This window comes from Ictalurus punctatus, chromosome 18 (assembly GCF_001660625.3).
Source record: "Ictalurus punctatus breed USDA103 chromosome 18, Coco_2.0, whole genome shotgun sequence".
Taxonomy (NCBI): domain Eukaryota; kingdom Metazoa; phylum Chordata; class Actinopteri; order Siluriformes; family Ictaluridae; genus Ictalurus; species Ictalurus punctatus.
The window spans coordinates 8,156,675-8,179,785 of record NC_030433.2 but is presented as its reverse complement, the minus strand read 5'-3'; the positions used below and the strand labels follow the sequence as shown (position 1 = coordinate 8,179,785).

Here is a 23,111-nt window from a genome sequence, read left to right as displayed (position 1 = left end):
CAGGTGGAAAGATTGATTCAAACACTGACCTGATAAATGAGAGAAGAGTGAATCTCTATTGTGACGTAAATTCAAGACATTCATTGAATGAGAGAAGAGAATCCCGGTCCTGACAGGGAGATTGATTGATTCGAACACTCGGCTGGTAAATGTCAGAGACAGCAGCAAATGACTGAAAGGATTTAGTGACTTGAGGAAGGAGGATCAGGTTCAGCGTACAGGCCAACTGACTGTGGGATCGTTTAGACGTGAGACTAAACCGGTAGCTGTAAGTCTCCATTACCGTTAGCTATATTAGTGATAAGCAACACATAACTTCGGCATGCACTCGGTCTGTTCTCTCCGTTCCCTCTCTCTCTCTCTCTCTCTCTCTCTCTCTGATAACCTGTACATCTTCTTATCTGAGTACACAGAAATCCCTGTCCTGTTCTGACACGCTAAGCTCTTTGTTCCTAGAAAGTCAAGCAGCGATCTAACTGTCAGACCTCCACCCTCTTCCTTTCTCTTTTTCTGTATATATAGTCTGCCTTTATCAGCATTAACTATGATGCTTTCACTGAACCCTGTGACTTCTTCCTGAGCCCAGTACTGAGAAGGAAACAGCGGTGCGGGTCCAGGAATTGAACTCTGAGGCTGGTATCAGCGAAATCTTATTAGTCAATTAGTCTTGAAGCTCCAACGCAAAATTAGAGAAAGCTAAATGTAGACACCGAACATGTTTATCTGATCAACTACAGTACATCTGGGCTAAAGATGAACACTGGGTAAATTTTAATTTTGGTCAAATTGTTCATTTAACGAGTCTGCGGGACATTGAACATTGAACTGGCTGACTGAACATTGCACTTCTGGTGTAGGGTTAATGTTTTCCTTGCTGGACATGTTAGTTCTACATTTGTTATTTTGTGATATTTTTCATATCAATCCTGGTGGAAAGCGCTGAAGGGTTTATTGCCCCTTTAACACCCCCCCCCCCCCCAACACACACACACACACACACACACACCCCGGGGTACTGATGGCCTTTAAGTAGCTGAATTTCACCTTTGGAACAACTTTTCTCCCCCAGTTTATCATCAGTTGTCTTCTCTCCAGCCATTCTGCCTAACAGAAATCTGTAACTCACATTTACTCCTTAAGAAAACTCCTGAAATTATTATTATTTTTAATTTAAATGTATAAAATGTTTGCCCCAGTGAAGGCTCCATGGTGGGCCAGGAGAGCCGGACATGGAGTCGGTTCTATGCTTCAGCTCCAACGACAGAGTGGTGAGTGTTTTTCTGCCAAAATCCGTGCAATTTGATATAAATAATCTAAATGTCAAGTTAGAGGGGATACTCAGCGCATGTTTAACATTGAATCGCTTGTTTAACATTGCTTGTAATATTTAAACCGTGTAAACAGAAGAGATTTAATGGCAGCGTGCAAAACTGCATACTAGTGTACTAACTAGTGTGCTTCCATTTAAATATGACAAAATAATTTAAAAAAAAAATTCTGTTTACTCTGTTGCAATATGCTGTGCAGTATATAGTATTTTACATTAGTATTTATATTAGTGCTAGTATATAGTGTGGGCAGATACCATATATTATCATAGCCTACTATTTAGTAGTATGCTGTTTATTATGACAGCATACTTTCTTAGTACAGTAGTACAGGAGTATGCTACGCTAGCCTCTACTAATAGCTGGAAAACCCAATTATATTTTAGCTATGTAGTTTTAATTACCAGAGTTCTGTTGAACTAAACAATATAATTTATCCACCGACTTAGATATTAAAAAATGTTTTGTTTTTTTTAAAAAAAACGAAGAAGAAGAAAACAATGAAAAGAACGACTTTATGTTTCCATGGTAACGGAATTTCACCAGTTCCTAAGGTCATGTAGATAATGCAATATTAGTGATGTTCCTCTTTAAATAGGTGGTTTATTCACTTTAAAACAGCACAGACCGGGCAAAACATGTTATATTAACGACACAGAAATGCAGAGTCGAGGTTCAGTTACCAAAAAGAGTCGATTATCTGACGCCAGGCGTTAGGACTGAAGAATCGACTCTTTTTAGGGGAAAGAATCGAGTTGACTCCAAAGCTTTAGAGCCAATTCCACACAAGTTTGCGCATCTGTCTGACAAATCAAGTGTCTCTTCGGCGCTGTTTTATCAAGAAATAATAAATATCTTATATAAATACCAATAAATTTATTTAAAATTATTTGGAAATATGCTTTGACCTGTTTGAGGATCAAAGTGGCTCGGTGTCATCGGAACCATTTCCGACACCACAAACTTCAGCTTTCTGCTAATGTTAGCAGAATGTTTTTGCAAATAAAGCAGAAAGCAAAGAGAAACTCTGACTTAAAATGAAAAGAAATCTGACACTAGCATTATGCTAGTGTATGTGATAGCTATAGATTAATAGACAGATCACGTCAAAATTAGCATGCTTATGAGCATTTTCTTAGCCGATGTGATTTCTATAACAGACAGAAAACATAAAAACTCGAATGTTTATGAAGTTTTTAAGAGCCTATGTGACTTAAAAAGAATTAAAGGTATTAAAAAGAATTAAACGTGTCAAAATTAGACAGTTTATTACCATGCACTTTAGTATCCTATGTATTTTTTAAATCACCTGTAAAATTCATCAAAATGTGTTTAATTATAAGCATTTTATCAGCAAAAATCTATGGGTGATTAAATAATAATAATAAAAAAAATTCTAAAAAAGGAAATATACCTTTCCACCTCTTTCCACCAGTTTATTACTGGCACACTGTCTAAGTCATCACATTCACTTCAAAGGTCCTCAAAACTCACACAATTAGAAATGGTCTCTGAGTATTTCCTTGTTTAGGTGCATTATGTCAGGAGGCAGTAATGAAGAACCTGCGAGTCCAGATGCCCTCATGTAATTTTTCACCTGAGACGTACCAGGTAAAGCAGCAGTGTTACCTCAGTGGTGTAAACTTCTCTGTCCTGAAGACTTTCCTGTGTCAGATAACTTAAACTTAAATCTGTACATTTGACTGTTATAAAATATAAATAACATATAAATGTTGCTGTGCTGAAGTATTCTGTAAGGAGAAATGTGTTTATTTAATATTCATGGAAGGACTCTCCAGTTTCTGTGTTTTGTAACTGTCAGAGGTGAAGCTGTGAAGTTCCCGATGAGTTCTGTTAATACTGTGAAAATGTTGTGTGTTGGTCTGTGTAGGGTATGAGTAAGGAGCGGATGCTGGAGATCAGGAAGCTGAACTGTAATGCCATGACGATGAAGGTGACGTACTACAAGAAGCCACTTTTTATCCATCAGGGTTTCATGCAGTGGCTGTGGGATGTGGATGGGTCACGTTATCTCGACATGTTTGCGGGGGTCGCCACTGTCAGCCTGGGACACTGCCATCCGTAAGTGTGTATTAGGCTTAGAACTATTCCAATTTTGCTATTTTACAATTCTGTGCTGTGGTCGGGTGTAAGTGAAAACCCAAAGCAACACCCCAAAATACAAACATATCTATTTCTGTTCTTATGTGCATTTGGCCCCCTTAAAACTGATTAACAAAGAAAACCTGAGGATTAATTTTTAATTTGAATGGTTTAGTCATATAGAGAGGAAAAATCTTTAGGGGTCCAAGCACTACTTGTTTTTTTTTTTTCACTTTTCTTCCCTCAAATTGTAGAATATTTGAACATTTATAATGGAACACGCTCAGTGTTCAATTCCTTAATGTAAAGCTTTTATTTCATAATTAGTTTAATTGGCATTTTACCAATGTGTGATGATTTGCAGTGTCAAATTTGTGTGTGTGTGTGTGTTTCAGGAAGGTGACAAAAGCTGCACAGGAGCAACTGCAGCGTCTTTGCCACACGTCAGCCATTTATGTTTATCCTGAGATCCAGGAATATGCAGAGAAACTTGTGTCACATCTGCCTGAACCTCTGAAAGTATATACACACACACGCGCGCACACACACCATTTTTTTGTGTGTTTATATATAGGTGCATCTGCAATATTATGAAATGTGTTCACTTAATGTACACACACATTTATTTGTGTGTGTGTGTGTTTCTAGGTTGTGTATATGACTAACAGTGGCTCTGAAGCGAATGATCTGGCTCTGCTGATGGCGAGATTACACACAGGAAACTTTGATGCCATCACTTTGAGGTCAACACTACTGCTTATAGTATTATCCATCCATCCATCCATATTCTATACCGCTTATCCTTCCTTCAGGGTCTTGGGGAAACCTGGAGCCTATCCCAGGGAGAATCTGGCACAAGGCGGGGTACATCCTGGACAGGGTGCTAATCCATCGCAGGGCACTTATAGTAATATTTTTTATTTAATAATTGTTTGAGGTTCATCAAAATCACACATCTCTCAGGGTATACAGCTGGCATCCTCCGTTCAACACCCATCTGGCACGTCATCAGCGTGTCTACAAGTTTTAGACGTTTTAAGAAATTGAGTAGTAGTCTCTGCTAACTACTGAACGTAATTTTTGTGCATTTATTTTCGCTGTAGAAATTCCTATCATGGTGGAAGTCCACAAGCGATGGGTCTGACCTCAAACACAGTGTATAAATACGCAGTGGCGTCCGGCCTGGGCTGCTATAATGTACGTACAGCTCTAGGTGACAGCTACTTCCTGTCCACCACTTCCTGTTTTGATCTAATATTTCTCCTGAGTCACATGAACAAGTTGCGATTTCTTTTTCAGACCATGTGTCCTGATGTGTTCAGGGGGCCTTGGGGTGGGAATCACTGCAGAGATTCACCTGTTCAGACAGTCAGAGATTGCAACTGCTCTCATGGTACACTCACACACACACACACACACACACACACACACACACACGCACACACACACACACGCACTTGCATAATGTCTGGCTTGCAGTTTAATCATTCCTTGTCCTTGCATTTCATATTAACTTTAACACAACAACTCTGTGCCGTCCCCGGTATCCTTCAGCACTCATGTCTCCAGTGACCTTATCATCCTCATAAAGATGCAGAAATGTTTGTAACTTTTACGCTCGCGCTCCCATAATTCATAGCAAATTAAAATAAATTGCCAAGTCTTGTGTACATAATGATACATAAACATAGTCAAGTGAAGTTTTTAGCTGTATTATAGTGAATGTGATAAGATATTGAGTCTCCAGGATTATTCTCATACACACACACACACTTTACAGAAGAACACAAACACATACAATACACACACTTTTAACAAAAATGGTTACAACAAAAAATTGGGGTCCATGAACCAGGGGGTCTGTGATTATTAAAATTGTATTTATTATTTAAAAATAATCATTTTAATAATATGCTTATGAATTAATATGAATTAAATGGACTAATTAATACATTTATGAATTATTAAGTGACTGGTCACTTGAATTGAACTGAATTTCAATCCAAACCTCAATAAATCCATAACGATAATTTTATTAATCATTTCAATAAAAATGTGTCCTGTGAGTGGAATAAAAAGCTCTACAGCTAAAAATAAACACACCAAAACATTATACAACATATTTAAATAATGAGGCCAGTGTTTTTAATAGTTCGATTGTGTTAGAATAAATGAAAATGAATTCTTTACTCTATGGGGTGGTGGATATTTATTGAATTAATTTAATTAATTGATTTATTTTATTAGAGTTAAAGGGGTCTCTGGGCTGAGTTCTGTAAAAAGCGAAAGCCGTTTGGACTTTAGTACAAGGTCAGATTTTATTACAATGTAAAACATTAACTCTTTTTGGAAAAGAACAGTGTGTCGCAGAGTGACATCATCCTACCAAGAAACGCAGCTATAACGAGTATGTAACGACCACACGAGGTTATATTAGTGTTTACACAGCGTAGCGGAAAGACTGTAAAGCTCTTCAGGATAAGATCTGTACACGTACACACACACACACACACACTTTTAATAAAAATGCAACAAACAACAACATGAACATACATTTCAGTAATGTAAATAAATATTTGCCTATAATATTTTGTGAGCAATAGTTTTATGTTAACAGTTTATATTTTATTAAGTGGGTTGTTTGGTGGTGTGAGATGGTGGGGGAATAAATAAATAAGTAAATAAACAAATAAAAGTCAACTGAAAAAAATAATTAATAAAACAGCAGAATGTGTCTGAAATATTTTTCCACAAAAAAAGCGTAAAAATATTAAAACCAACAAACAGCCACCAATAAACCAATGAAATAAATATATCTATAAAATGTGTCTGAAATATATTTTTTCAAAGGCATAATAATATGAAAATGGCTAAATAAGTAAACAAATAAACAAGCAAACAAATAAGCACATGCATACTTCTTCAGGATAGTACCAAACTAGGTAAAAAAACAAAACAAAACACACAAACACAAATAATAACAAATAATTTCTTAAACATTTATTTTGCTGTTTTATATAGCTTCATTTGCGCTCAAACTGGGAGTTACATACTGTACAGATGAGAAAGTTTACACCCCCCCATGATGATCGAATGGAAAAGAGGAAAATGTACAGACAAAAAAATCATGAAGTTAAATTGAAAGAGAAAGACAGAAGAAAGAGAGAAAAATGAAAGTAAAAAAGCGTTCAAGCATTCAAGCATTCAATAACCTTTGAACTGACTTATTATTTCTCTCTTTTTTTTCTCACTCTTTAAAAAAATGACTCTAACCTGCAAAGTTAAATGTGTATACGTACGCAAACATTTGCACAAATCTATTTAGGAATATATTTTAAATAGCTAAACCAGACGTCATTAAAATTCCTTTGTGTTATTAACGTTGTGTTGTGTTGCGATGACAGATCAGTGCCAAGCCAATGGCAGGTACATCGAGCAGCTGAAGGACGTTCTTGCTACGAGCGTACATAATCGTATTGCCGCGTTCTTCGCAGAACCCATTCAGGTTAGCACTGCTGAATTATGCGAATGCTAGTAACGTATAATTTATTATCTGGTTCGAATGGACTATTGTTTCTATAGAAATGGCTCATTCACACAGACTTGTACAGTGGAAGCGCCGCATAAACAGGAGAGATTTATTTCATTTATTTATTTATGGAAGGAGTCTCCAGTGTCAGTGCTTTGTAACAGGTAGAGGTAGACTTGTAACCGTTTTGTAAGTGGAAAGTCTTCAGGACTTCAGGTGAGATTTGTGCTTATTAACGAGAGAGGAAGGTCGATGAGGAACATCTCTTGGCAGGATGCTGTGGTATAAGAGGAATAAAACACTTTGGAAATTGCTAGAACATCACAACAACACATAACTTCCTGTTCTTTTTTTTTTTTTGGCAGGGATTAGGAGGAACTATCCAGTACCCCAAGAACTTCCTGAAAGAAGCCTACAAGCTAGTGAGAGAAAAAGGTGGAATATGCATAGCTGATGAGGTACTAATATAAACCCACACCTCATTATTCCCATTATTATATATTTTTTCCTTTTAAATAATTTTCCAAACAAGAAGTAGATTTTGACATTACATGTTTTTGTACATACCTTACTTTCTGCATATTTCTCCTTTTCTGCTGTCTACTGCATGTATCTCTGTAAAGCACTCGCACATGCACCGTGTGTTCTTCGCTGTGTCGGATACATTTTATCATGTATAGATCATCCGATTCAGATATTTCACTCCTGTGTCAGGTTCAGACCGGTTTCGGACGCACGGGAAGTCACTTCTGGGCTTTTCAGGCCCATGACGTTGTTCCAGACATCGTGACGATGGCTAAAGGAATCGCTAACGGATTTCCCATGGCGGCTGTGGTCACAAGCGAGGGTGAGTCAGTTTTTTTAAAAACAAAAAACAAAGAATTATGAACTCTCTCCATTTCTGTTCTGAAAGGTCAGGGGGTCAAAGCCAAGACTTTAAAGATTTGGTGTCATTCGTGCATTGCGCCAAAGATTAGGCTGTTTTCCAGAAGATAAAAACGTACTTCTTGTCAGACTTCGTGAAAAGAAAGAAAACAAATGTCATAATTTTTTTTTTTTAAACTGTCGGTCGAGATCAAGACCATATTTAGCTATACTGAACAAACTAAAAGTGCAATTTGGCCATTTTTGCAGAAATTGCTCGTACCTTTGCTAAAGGACTTCACTTCAACACTTTCGGTGGAAACCCCCTCGCCTGCAGCATCGCCTCGACTGTGCTGGATGTGAGTAAGCACTGATCCATGTCCACCTTTAGATTGCTAAACAATGAAAGTGTTATTCTTATAGTTTGTTTCGGGGAAAATTCATATAGGAGGTTTATATATTTCTTCATCAGAGTAGAAAAAAAATTATTAAGAATTCATCAGCTTCTGTGACCGGTTTCATTTCGTCAGTTATAAACATTAACTTTCCTCTTTTTTTTTAGATACTTGAGTGCATTTAAAGTATAGTAACCATTTACTGGAGTATAATTTCTCAGCACTTGTAGCAATATAATGTGAGGAAGTTACGCAAAAACGGTTCAATTTCTCATCTGTGTATCCATACACAGTAAAGTATGTCTCACTGAAGTACACAAAGTATGCAGATTGAGACACGGCCAGTGTGGTTTCCAAATGTGGAAACAAATGTGACATGGAAATCAAAGCAAAGAGTGTGTGTGTGTGTATGTGTGTGTATGTGTTAGACAATTAAAGAGGAACGGCTCCAGGAGAACAGTGCCATAGTGGGAACACATCTGCTGAATGAACTCGCCAAGCTGCGAGATAAGTATGAGATCGTCGGGGACGTCCGCGGAAAAGGACTGCATGTCGGTGTGGAGATGGTTAAAGACAAAGTGAGACTATTTCTTCTTTTTCTGTGAAGTTATGAAAAAATGCCAATATTGTGTTCCTTCCTCTTTTGCTAATTATCCAGCAGGCTAACTTTCTGACCTATTAATTTATCCGCATTGCTAATTTCCTAGCAGTCGTTACATTAGCTGCAGAGTGCAGATGGAGTATTCAACTATATACAACTCTTTTTGAAATGTTTATTATTTATTACACCACAGTGCTATTGAGTTGTGATTGGTCAGGAGGTACTGGTTAATTCTCTATAACAGCGGCTCTGATAGTAGTGCAGCTGCATGTCACAAGTTTATTTATATTAAATAAGCTCTCTATTCTAATATGCTATTGATTGTGTTATTTTCTGTGTGGAGGTGTTTGTTTAGCGTGTATGGAAGGAGTCTCCAGTGTCAGTGCTATGGAATAGTCAGAGGTTAATGCTGTAACTTTAGGTTTTCCCACATCTTCAGGACAGAGGAGTTCACGCTTCTTTGTGGTTTCTTACTAACACGACAAACTCATTAACATCAAGAGAGAATAAAGAGAGGGAACGACTGTTTATAAGTGAGAACAGAAACTAGCGGGTATCATTAAATGTAACTATGAATGGACTTTTCATTCTTTAATATATAAAAGATTGTAATCGTTGGCAAATTGCTGCGGCGTAAGAAGAGTGAAATGTTACTCTCAGGATATGTGTATGTGTGTGTGTGTGTGTGTGTGTGTGTGTGTGTGTGTGTGTGTGTGTGTGTGTGTGTGTGTGTGTGCTGATCCCTTTTTCCATGTTATGAAGCTACAGTTAATAAATCAGATATGAACTGAGAAAAGCTTCATCATAACATTCCAGTGAGGAAATTGTTTAAACCTTAACACAAAGAAGAACTGTGTTTGTTTTACATGTTTAACTTTAACTTTACTCTAACTTTACTCTAACTAGAACTTTAACTTTATTCCAACTCTAAATTTACTCTAACTACTCTAACTTTAACTTTACTCTAACTTTACTCTAACTTTACTCTAACTCTACTCTAACTTTACTCTAACTTTACTCTAACTTTAACTTTACTCTAACTTTACTCTAACTCTAACTTTACTCTAACTTTACTCTAACTTTACTCTAACTCTACTCTAACTTTACTCTAACTTTACTCTAACTCTACTCTAACTTTACTCTAACTTTAACTTTACTCTAACTACTCTAACTTTACTCTAACTTTAACTTTACTCTAACTTTACTCTAACTCTACTCTAACTTTACTCTAACTTTAACTTTACTCTAACTTTACTCTAACTCTAACTTTACTCTAACTTTACTCTAACTTTACTCTAACTCTACTCTAACTTTACTCTAACTTTACTCTAACTTTAACTTTACTCTAACTTTACTCTAACTCTAACTTTACTCTAACTTTACTCTACCTTTACTCTAACTCTACTCTAACTTTACTCTAACTTTAACTTTACTCTAACTACTCTAACTTTACTCTAACTTTAACTTTACTCTAACTTTACTCTAACTCTACTCTAACTTTACTCTAACTTTAACTTTACTCTAACTTTACTCTAACTCTAACTTTACTCTAACTTTACTCTAACTTTACTCTAACTTTAACTTTACTCTAACTTTACTCTAACTTTACTCTAACTTTAACTTTACTCTAACTACTCTAACTTTACTCTAACTTTAACTTTACTCTAACTTTACTCTAACTCTACTCTAACTTTACTCTAACTTTAACTTTACTCTAACTTTACTCTAACTCTAACTTTACTCTAACTTTAACTTTACTCTAACTTTAACTTTACTCTAACTTTACTCTAACTAACTGTACTCTAACTTTACTCTAACTTTACTCTAACTTTAACTTTACTCTAACTTTAACTTTACTCTAACTTTAACTTTACTCTAACTTTAACTTTACTCTAACTTTACTCTAACTAACTGTACTCTAACTTTACTCTAACTTTACTCTAACTTTAACTTTACTCTAAACTAGAACTTTAACTTTATTCCAACTTTAACTTTACTCTACTCTAACTAACTGTACTCTAACTTTACTCTAACTACTCTAACTTTAACTTTACTCGACTCTAACTAACTTTACTCTAACTACTCTAACTTTAACTTTACTCTAACTTTACTCTAACTTTACTCTAATTTAACTAGAACTTTAACTTTATTCCAACTCTAACTTTACTCTAACTTTACTCTAACTAACTTTACTCTAACTTTACTCTAACTAACTTTACTCTAACTTTACTCTAACTAACTGTACTCTAACTTTACTCTAACTTTAACTTTACTCTAACTTTAACTTTACTCTAACTTTAACTTTACTCTAACTTTACTCTAACTCTAACTTTACTCTAACTTTACTCTAACTAACTGTACTCTAACTTTACTCTAACTTTAACTTTACTCTAACTTTACTCTAACTACTCTAACTTTAACTTTACTCTAACTTTAACTTTACTCTAACTCTACTCTAAACTAGAACTTTAACTTTATTCCAACTCTAACTTTACTCTAACTTTAACTTTAACTTTACTCTAAACTAGAACTTTAACTTTATTCCAACTTTAACTTTACTCTACTCTAACTAACTGTACTCTAACTTTACTCTAACTACTCTAACTTTAACTTTACTCGACTCTAACTAACTTTACTCTAACTACTCTAACTTTAACTCTAACTTTACTCTAACTTTACTCTAATTTAACTAGAACTTTAACTTTATTCCAACTCTAACTTTACTCTAACTTTACTCTAACTAACTGTACTCTAACTTTACTCTAACTTTAACTTTACTCTAACTCTACTCTAACTCTAACTTTACTCTAACTTTAACTTTACTCTAACTTTAACTTTACTCTAACTTTAACTTTACTCTAACTTTACTCTAACTAAGTGTACTCTAACTTTACTCTAACTTTAACTTTACTCTAACTTTACTCTAACTAAGTGTACTCTAACTTTACTCTAACTTTAACTTTACTCTAACTCTACTCTAAACTAGAACTTTAACTTTATTCAAACTCTAACTTTACTCTAACTTTAACTTTACTCTAAACTAGAACTTTAACTTTATTCCAACTTTAACTTTACTCTACTCTAACTAACTGTACTCTAACTTTACTCTAACTACTCTAACTTTAACTTTACTCGACTCTAACTAACTTTACTCTAACTTTACTCTAACTACTTTAACTTTACTCTAACTACTCTAACTTTAACTTTATTCCAACTCTAACTTTACTCTAACTTTACTCTAACTAACTGTACTCTAACTTTACTCTAACTTTAACTTTACTCTAACTTTAACTCTACTCTAACTCTACTCTAACTTTACTCTAACTAACTGTACTCTAACTTTACTCTAACTTTAACTTTACTCTAACTTTACTCTAACTTTACTCTAAACTAGAACTTTAACTTTATTCCAACTCTAACTTTACTCTAACTACTCTAACTACTCTAACTTTAACTTTACTCTAACTTTACTCTAACTTTAGCTTTACTCTAACTTTACTCTAACTAACTGTACTCTAACTTTACTCTAACTTTACTCTAACTTTACTCTAACTTTACTCTAACTTTACTCTAACTTTACTCTAACTTTAACTTTACTCTAACTCTAACTTTACTCTAACTTTACTCTAAACTAGAACTTTAACTTTATTCCAACTCTAACTTTACTCTAACTACTCTAACTACTCTAACTTTAACTTTACTCTAACTTTACTCTAACTTTAGCTTTACTCTAACTCTAACTTTACTCTAACTTTAACTTTACTCTAACTTTACTCTAACTAACTGTACTCTAACTTTACTCTAACTTTACTCTAACTTTAACTTTACTCTAACTTTACTCTAACTCTACTCTAACTCTAACTTTACTCTAACTTTAACTTTACTCTAACTTTACTCTAACTTTAACTTAAACTCTAACTTTACTCTAACTTTACTCTAATTTAACTAGAACTTTAACTTTAACTTTATTCCAACTCTAACTTTACTCTAACTAACTTTACTCTAACTTTACTCTAACTCTAACTTTACTCTAACTTTAACTTTACTCTAACTTTACTCTAACTTTACTCTAACTTTAACTTTACTCTAACTTTAACTTTACTCTAACTCTACTCTAACTCTAACTTTACTCTAACTTTAACTTTACTCTAAACTAGAACTTTAACTTTATTCCAACTTTAACTTTACTCTACTCTAACTAACTGTACTCTAACTTTACTCTAACTACTCTAACTTTAACTTTACTCGACTCTAACTAACTTTACTCTAACTACTCTAACTTTAACTTTAACTCTAACTTTACTCTAACTTTACTCTAATTTAACTAGAACTTTAACTTTATTCCAACTCTAACTTTACTCTAACTTTACTCTAACTAACTGTACTCTAACTTTACTCTAACTTTAACTTTACTCTAACTTTAACTTTACTCTAACTGTACTCTAACTTTAACTTTACTCTAACTTTAACTTTACTCTAACTTTAACTTTACTCTAACTTTACTCTAACTAAGTGTACTCTAACTTTACTCTAACTTTAACTTTACTCTAACTTTACTCTAACTACTCTAACTTTAACTTTACTCTAACTCTACTCTAAACTAGAACTTTAACTTTATTCCAACTCTAACTTTACTCTAACTTTAACTTTACTCTAAACTAGAACTTTAACTTTATTCCAACTTTAACTTTACTCTACTCTAACTAACTGTACTCTAACTTTACTCTAACTACTCTAACTTTAACTTTACTCGACTCTAACTAACTTTACTCTAACTTTACTCTAACTACTTTAACTTTACTCTAACTTTACTCTAACTACTCTAACTTTAACTTTACTCTAACTTTACTCTAACTACTCTAACTTTAACTTTATTCCAACTCTAACTTTACTCTAACTTTACTCTAACTAACTGTACTCTAACTTTACTCTAACTTTAACTTTACTCTAACTTTAACTTTACTCTAACTTTACTCTAACTCTATTCTAACTTTACTCTAACTTTAACTTTACTCTAACTCTACTCTAACTTTACTCTAACTAACTGTACTCTAACTTTACTCTAACTTTAACTTTACTCTAACTCTAACTTTACTCTAACTTTACTCTAAACTAGAACTTTAACTTTATTCCAACTCTAACTTTACTCTAACTACTCTAACTACTCTAACTTTAACTTTACTCTAACTTTACTCTAACTAACTGTACTCTAACTTTACTCTAACTTTACTCTATCTTTACTGTAACTAACTTTACTCTAACTTTAGCTTTACTCTAACTCTAACTTTACTCTAACTTTAACTTTACTCTAACTTTACTCTAACTAACTGTACTCTAACTTTACTCTAACTTTACTCTAACTTTAACTTTACTCTAACTTTAACTTTACTCTAACTCTACTCTAACTCTAACTTTACTCTAACTTTACTCTAACTTTAACTTAAACTCTAACTTTACTCTAACTTTACTCTAATTTAACTAGAACTTTAACTTTAACTTTATTCCAACTCTAACTTTACTCTAACTTTACTCTAACTAACTGTACTCTAACTTTACTCTAACTTTACTCTAACTTTAACTTTACTCTAACTTTACTCTAACTACTCTAACTTTAACTTTACTCTAACTCTAACTTTACTCTAACTTTAACTTTACTCTAACTCTACTCTAAACTAGAACTTTAACTTTATTCCAACTCTAACTTTACTCTAACTTTAACTTTACTCTAAACTAGAACTTTAACTTTATTCCAACTTTAACTTTACTCTACTCTAACTAACTGTACTCTAACTTTACTCTAACTACTCTAACTTTAACTTTACTCGACTCTAACTAACTTTACTCTAACTACTCTAACTTTAACTTTACTCTAACTTTACTCTAACTACTCTAACTTTAACTTTAACTTTATTCCAACTCTAACTAACTGTACTCTAACTTTACTCTAACTTTAACTTTACTCTAACTTTACTCTAACTCTACTCTAACTTTACTCTAACTAACTGTACTCTAACTTTACTCTAACTTTACTCTAATTTAACTAGAACTTTAACTTTATTCCAACTCTAACTTTACTCTAACTAACTGTACTCTAACTTTACTCTAACTTTAACTTTACTCTAACTTTACTCTAACTTTACTCTAATTTAACTAGAACTTTAACTTTATTCCAACTCTAACTTTACTCTAACTTTACTCTAACTAACTGTACTCTAACTTTACTCTAACTTTAACTTTACTCTAACTTTACTCTAACTCTAACTTTACTCTAACTTTAACTTTACTCTAACTTTACTCTAACTCTAACTTTACTCTAACTTTAACTTTACTCTAACTTTAACTTTACTCTAACTTTACTCTAACTAACTGTACTCTAACTTTACTCTAACTTTACTCTAACTTTACTCTAACTCTAACTTTACTCTAACTTTAACTTTACTCTAACTTTACTCTAACTTTACTCTAACTTTAACTTTACTCTAACTTTAACTTTACTCTAACTCTACTCTAACTCTAACTTTACTCTAACTTTAACTTTACTCTAAACTAGAACTTTAACTTTATTCCAACTTTAACTTTACTCTACTCTAACTAACTGTACTCTAACTTTACTCTAACTACTCTAACTTTAACTTTACTCGACTCTAACTAACTTTACTCTAACTACTCTAACTTTAACTTTAACTCTAACTTTACTCTAACTTTACTCTAATTTAACTAGAACTTTAACTTTATTCCAACTCTAACTTTAATCTAACTTTACTCTAACTAACTGTACTCTAACTTTACTCTAACTTTAACTTTACTCTAACTTTAACTTTACTCTAACTTTAACTTTACTCTAACTCTACTCTAACTTTACTCTAACTTTACTCTAACTAACTGTACTCTAACTTTACTCTAACTTTAACTTTACTCTAACTTTACTCTAACTACAACTAAACTCTAAACTAGAACTTTAACTTTATTCCAACTCTAACTTTACTCTAACTTTAACTTTAACTTTACTCTAAACTAGAACTTTAACTTTATTCCAACTTTAACTTTACTCTACTCTAACTAACTGTACTCTAACTTTACTCTAACTACTCTAACTTTAACTTTACTCGACTCTAACTAACTTTACTCTAACTACTCTAACTTTAACTTTACTCTAACTTTACTCTAACTACTCTAACTTTAACTTTAACTTTATTCCAACTCTAACTAACTGTACTCTAACTTTACTCTAACTTTAACTTTACTCTAACTTTAACTTTACTCTAACTTTACTCTAACTCTACTCTAACTTTACTCTAACTAACTGTACTCTAACTTTACTCTAATTTAACTAGAACTTTAACTTTATTCCAACTCTAACTTTACTCTAACTTTACTCTAACTAACTGTACTCTAACTTTACTCTAACTTTAACTTTACTCTAACTTTACTCTAACTCTAACTTTACTCTAACTTTACTCTAACTTTAACTTTACTCTAACTTTACTCTAACTCTAACTTTACTCTAACTTTACTCTAACTAACTGTACTCTAACTTTACTCTAACTTTAACTTTACTCTAACTTTACTCTAACTCTAACTTTACTCTAACTTTAACTTTACTCTAACTTTAACTTTACTCTAACTTTACTCTAACTACTCTAACTTTAACTTTACTCTAACTCTACTCTAAACTAGAACTTTAACTTTATTCCAACTCTAACTTTACTCTAACTTTAACTTTACTCTAAACTAGAACTTTAACTTTATTCCAACTTTAACTTTACTCTACTCTAACTAACTGTACTCTAACTTTACTCTAACTACTCTAACTTTAACTTTACTCGACTCTAACTAACTTTACTCTAACTTTACTCTAACTACTTTAACTTTACTCTAACTACTCTAACTTTAACTTTAACTTTATTCCAACTCTAACTTTACTCTAACTTTACTCTAACTAACTGTACTCTAACTTTACTCTAACTTTAACGTTACTCTAACTTTAACTTTACTCTAACTTTACTCTAACTCTACTCTAACTTTACTCTAACTTTAACTTTACTCTAACTTTACTCTAACTCTACTCTAACTTTACTCTAACTAACTGTACTCTAACTTTACTCTAACTTTAACTTTACTCTAACTTTAACTTTACTCTAACTCTACTCTAAACTAGAACTTTAACTTTATTCCGACTCTAACTTTACTCTAACTACTCTAACTTTAACTTTACTCTAACTCTAACTTTACTCTAACTTTAACTTTACTCTAACTCTACTCTAAACTAGAACTTTAACTTTATTCCAACTCTAACTTTACTCTAACTTTAACTTTAACTTTACTCTAAACTAGAACTTTAACTTTATTCCAACTTTAACTTTACTCTACTCTAACTAACTGTACTCTAACTTTACTCTAACTACTCTAACTTTAACTTTACTCGACTCTAACTAACTTTACTCTAACTACTCTAACTTTAACTTTACTCTAACTTTACTCTAACTACTCTAACTTTAACTTTAACTTTATTCCAACTCTAACTAACTGTACTCTAACTTTACTCTAACTTTAACTTTACTCTAACTTTAACTTTACTCTAACTTTACTCTAACTCTACTCTAACTTTACTCTAACTAACTGTACTCTAACTTTACTCTAACTTTACTCTAATTTAACTAGAACTTTAACTTTATTCCAACTCTAACTTTACTCTAACTAACTGTACTCTAACTTTACTCTAACTTTAACTTTACTCTAACTTTACTCTAACTTTACTCTAATTTAACTAGAACTTTAACTTTATTCCAACTCTAACTTTACTCTAACTTTACTCTAACTAACTGTACTCTAACTTTACTCTAACTTTAACTTTACTCTAACTTTACTCTAACTCTAACTTTACTCTAACTTTAACTTTACTCTAACTTTACTCTAACTCTAACTTTACTCTAACTCTAACTTTACTCTAACTTTACTCTAACTTTAACTTTACTCTAACTTTACTCTAACTAACTGTACTCTAACTTTACTCTAACTTTACTCTAACTTTACTCTAACTCTAACTTTACTCTAACTTTAACTTTACTCTAACTTTACTCTAACTAACTGTACTCTAACTTTACTCTAACTTTAACTTTACTCTAACTTTAACTTTACTCTAACTCTACTCTAACTCTAACTTTACTCTAACTTTAACTTTACTCTAAACTAGAACTTTAACTTTATTCCAACTTTAACTTTACTCTACTCTAACTAACTGTACTCTAACTTTACTCTAACTACTCTAACTTTAACTTTACTCGACTCTAACTAACTTTACTCTAACTACTCTAACTTTAACTTTAACTCTAACTTTACTCTAACTTTACTCTAATTTAACTAGAACTTTAACTTTATTCCAACTCTAACTTTACTCTAACTTTACTCTAACTAACTGTACTCTAACTTTACTCTAACTTTAACTTTACTCTAACTCTAACTTTACTCTAACTTTAACTTTACTCTAACTTTAACTTTACTCTAACTTTAACTTTACTCTAACTCTACTCTAACTCTAACTTTACTCTAACTTTAACTTTACTCTAACTTTACTCTAACTCTAACTTTACTCTAACTTTACTCTAACTAACTGTACTCTAACTTTACTCTAACTTTAACTTTACTCTAACTTTAACTTTACTCTAACTTTAACTTTACTCTAACTCTACTCTAACTAACTGTACTCTAACTTTACTCTAACTTTAACTTTACTCTAACTCTACTCTAAACTAGAACTTTAACTTTATTCCAACTCTAACTTTACTCTAACTTTAACTTTACTCTAAACTAGTACTTTAACTTTATTCCAACTTTAACTTTACTCTACTCTAACTAACTGTACTCTAACTTTACTCTAACTACTCTAACTTTAACTTTACTCGACTCTAACTAACTTTACTCTAACTTTACTCTAACTACTTTAACTTTACTCTAACTACTCTAACTTTAACTTTAACTTTATTCCAACTCTAACTTTACTCTAACTTTACTCTAACTACTCTAACTTTAACTTTAACTTTATTCCAACTCTAACTTTACTCTAACTTTACTCTAACTAACTGTACTCTAACTTTACTCTAACTTTAACTTTACTCTAACTTTACTCTAACTCTACTCTAACTTTACTCTAACTAACTGTACTCTAACTTTACTCTAACTTTAACTTTACTCTAACTTTAACTTTACTCTAACTCTACTCTAAACTAGAACTTTAACTTTATTCCAACTCTAACTTTACTCTAACTTTAACTCTACTCTAAACTAGAACTTTAACTTTACTCCAACTCTAACTTTACTCTAACTTTAACTTTACTCTAACTTTAACTTTACTCTAACTTTACTCTAACTCTACTCTAACTTTACTCTAACTTTAACTTTACTCTAACTTTACTCTAACTCTACTCTAACTTTACTCTAACTACTCTAACTTTAACTTTACTCTAACTCTAACTTTACTCTAACTTTAACTTTACTCTAACTCTACTCTAAACTAGAACTTTAACTTTATTCCAACTCTAACTTTACTCTAACTTTAACTCTACTCTAAACTAGAACTTTAACTTTACTCCAACTCTAACTTTACTCTAACTTTAACTTTACTCTAAACTAGAACTTTAACTTTATTCCAACTTTAACTTTACTCTACACTAACTAACTGTACTCTAACTTTACTCTAACTACTCTAACTTTAACTTTACTCGACTCTAACTAACTTTACTCTAACTACTCTAACTTTAACGTTACTCTAACTTTACTCTAACTACTCTAACTTTAACTTTAACTTTATTCCAACTCTAACTTTACTCTAACTTTACTCTAACTAACTGTACTCTAACGTTACTCTAACTTTAACTTTAACTTTACTCTAACTTTACTCTAACTCTACTCTAACTTTACTCTAACTTTAACTTTACTCTAACTTTACTCTAACTCTACTCTAACTTTACTCTAACTTTAACTTTACTCTAACTTTACTCTAACTCTAACTTTACTCTAACTTTACTATAACTTTACCTTTACTCTAACTTTAACTTTAACTAACTTTAACTAACTGTACTCTAACTTTACTTTAACTTTACTCTAACTTTAACTCTAGTCTAACTAACTTTACTCTAACTTTAACTTTACTCTAACTTTACTCTAACTAACTTTACTCTAACTTTACTCTAACACTAACTTTACTCTAACTTTAACTAACTTAACTCTAACTTTAAGTTTACTCTAACTACAACTTTAATCTAACTTTAACTTTACTCTAACTCTAACTTTACTGTAACTCTAACTTTACTCTAACATTAACTTTACTCTAACTTTAACTTTAGTGTAACTTTACTCTAACTTTAACTTAAATCTAGCTTTAACTTTACTCTAACTTTAACTTTAATCTAGCTTTAACTTTACTCTAACTTTAACTTTAATCTAGCTTTAACTTTACTCTAACTTTAACTACTCTAACTACAACTTTAATCTAACTCTAACTTTACTCTAACTTTACTCTAACTAACTTTACTCTAACTTTACTCAAAATTTTATGTAGATATGCGTTGTAATGGGAGTTTCTTTTCGCACTGGATTGTACTTGGAAATATAAGATAAGATTTATAAGATACATGATACATAATTCATACATAGTGTGTTTTTCCCCATGAGTATTTTTTTGTTTTGTTAACGACCCCAGCCTTCAGAGTTTATACAAAAAAGCAAATCGGAACATCGTATCGAAATCATTATATTTCAAGTCTTGATATATTTTTTTAAGGAGAGTCGAGATCCTCTTCCCTCCGATGCCATGATTGAGATTCTGGAGGACACTAAGGACATGGGCGTGCTGATCGGCAGAGGAGGGATATACGGACAGGTAAAGATGGTTAAAAGAACTGACTGTTTAAGAATTTAGGGGTCCTGAGGGGGCAGGGACAGGTATGATTGTTTGTTGTCATGGTTACACTCCACCTCCAAGTTACTTGTCCTACATCAGAAGTGTCCTGATGAAAGAGAATAACCTTCCGGCCAATCAGAACAGTGTATTTTCTTCTGCACTGGTACAATAATGAAATAAATAATAAAATACGATTCTATAATTATAGATAAAATATAAATGATTTGTTCTTCTTCTTTTCCCTGACCGCTCCGTTCTGTCTCAGACATTCCGGATCCAGCCGCCGATGTGCATCACTAAAGACGATGCCGATTTCTTCCTCGCCGTGTTCGATCAGGCACTGCACAACTACACGGAGAGGAGATGAGCAGCACCAGACCGGTTCTGTTCCAAATCAGTCCATTGCCTTTCTTTCCTCCTTAAAACTGACAGATCTTCACTTAACGCATTAGTTCTGTTCCAAATCAACCCCTATCCATTTTCCCCTTCACTTACATGCGGCTGTTCAGCACTCAGTCGGGCTGTGTTTCAAATCAAACGGGACAGCACTGACTTTAGACTGGTACTGTTCCAATCCAATCCCCTAATCAACTGTTCTACTAAGGACAATAGTTCAACACTGAACTAGGGATCTACGCCAAATCAACCTCATATCCACTTCTCCACTTCCCCTACAGAGGACCGATCACCACGGGGTCTTGCAGCTCAGCCTGGATCCGTTCCAAATCAACCCTGAACTAACACTTTCTCAAAGAGTGGACACTGCAGCACTAGAACATTCTAGGGCTCTTTCTTGGGCTCGTTTAAGTCCACCCCTAACCACTTTCCCTAACCGCTTACAGCACTGCATCTTTCAACTCAGTGTGGCCTCGTCCCAATTCACCGTGTCATACGGATGGTAACAGACTGCAGTTGATTCATAAGAGGGAGTGTTTATCGTCGATTAACGCAGCTCTCGTAGTTTAGTGACTCATTTCGGTGCTGCCGTGTTCACAAAACTAAACACCGAACCTCAGTGCCTTTAGCAGTATTTAACACCGGGATCAATGAAATAATGAAATAAAAGTACGGAAAAAAAAAACAGATTTGTAAAATTAAATCAGATGTTTTTAGAATGAACATCGTCTAAATAAACACGTCATCTTTTATTAAAGGATCTTATTGATCTAATTGAGTTTTTTTTCCCAATGGGAGAGTTCACACAAGCTTTAGACAAAATACAAAGTAAAGGTAAAAATACAAAGTGGAAAATAAACAAGATATAAAGTGTGTTTAGAAATGAAAAAAAAAATCATTTGAACATTGCAGTTAATGCCTCAGGTGCCGCACTGAACATCTGCATCCTATGCACACACTTTACACTGTATGTCAACATGTTTGTCATCCACCTGGTGTTTGTGTGCTGTATGAAACAGAGCATTTACATTTCCCAGATCTGGTAAAGATTTGTTGACGAAGCCGGACTCGTCTGTGGAATTTCCCTGAACACCTGGAACACTGGGTTTGTTACACAACCGTACAGATACAATATGTCCAGAAACAGTGAATTTTATCAACACAACTTCAGCGTGAGAACTCAACTCCTATTATAAACATTAAAGTAATTCTTTACAATTCAGCAGTAATGTTGTTCTTTCCATCAGCGTGTGAGATTATAGAGGTGGAGATTTCAGTGGAATCGGACTGAAATCTTTAAACATGATTTTTTTTAAAAATGTCTTTTCAACTTTTGGGAAACTTCTGGTTGAGAAATGAGGAACAGTTCAGCTCAGGAAAGTCTCGTTTTCAAAAAATAAAAATTATATATATATATATATGCACATTTTATATGCACGCAGCTACACGTATTGTGTTACAATTAACTGAAAGATGAAAAGGTTTAGTGCTATAAGTACCTCATTGCATTACATTACTGCTATATGTACCTCATTATATTACATTACTTTAAATTACATTACATTACTGCTGTAAGTACCTCATTACATTACATTACTTTAAATTACATTACATTACTGCTATAAGTACCTCATTACATTACATTACATTAGTCAGGGTGGATGTGCTGTTCATCAACTGAACATCTTTTCATTGTTTTGTACGCATTTAATCAAACGTCCACCTTCATAAAACTAAAGAACATTTCCGACCGTAGATCAATCCTCAACTCTTGTCTGTATTAACATTTTTTATTCAATTATTATTTGCTGGGATAAAAAGCATGACGTGTCACACTTTAATATATAAAATTAATTCTTTGTAGACAGCTGTGGTATAAAAGGAATAAAGGAGTGTTTAACTTCATCCCTCAGTCCCACAGTCATCTTTAATAAATCACTATTTTTTTCTTCGTTTTTTTCTTCTTTCTTCCTGGCTTACATTACAGTAAACTTCA

General features: G+C 32.7%; 1 protein-coding gene across 1 annotated transcript; it reads left to right on the top strand.

Annotated features, from left to right (window-relative positions):
* The first annotated feature begins 995 nt into the window (after positions 1-995).
* Positions 996-21,875, top strand: agxt2 (alanine--glyoxylate aminotransferase 2). Its single transcript, XM_017493402.3, has 14 exons — positions 996-1,268; positions 2,860-2,939; positions 3,220-3,410; positions 3,827-3,950; positions 4,080-4,174; positions 4,535-4,628; positions 4,731-4,824; positions 6,836-6,936; positions 7,326-7,418; positions 7,675-7,807; positions 8,095-8,183; positions 8,648-8,797; positions 20,600-20,698; positions 20,985-21,875. The coding sequence occupies exons 1-14, from the start codon at positions 1,175-1,177 to the stop codon at positions 21,084-21,086; spliced, it is 1,539 nt and encodes a 512-aa protein (XP_017348891.1). The 5' UTR covers positions 996-1,174; the 3' UTR covers positions 21,087-21,875.
* Positions 21,876-23,111: the final 1,236 nt, after the last annotated feature.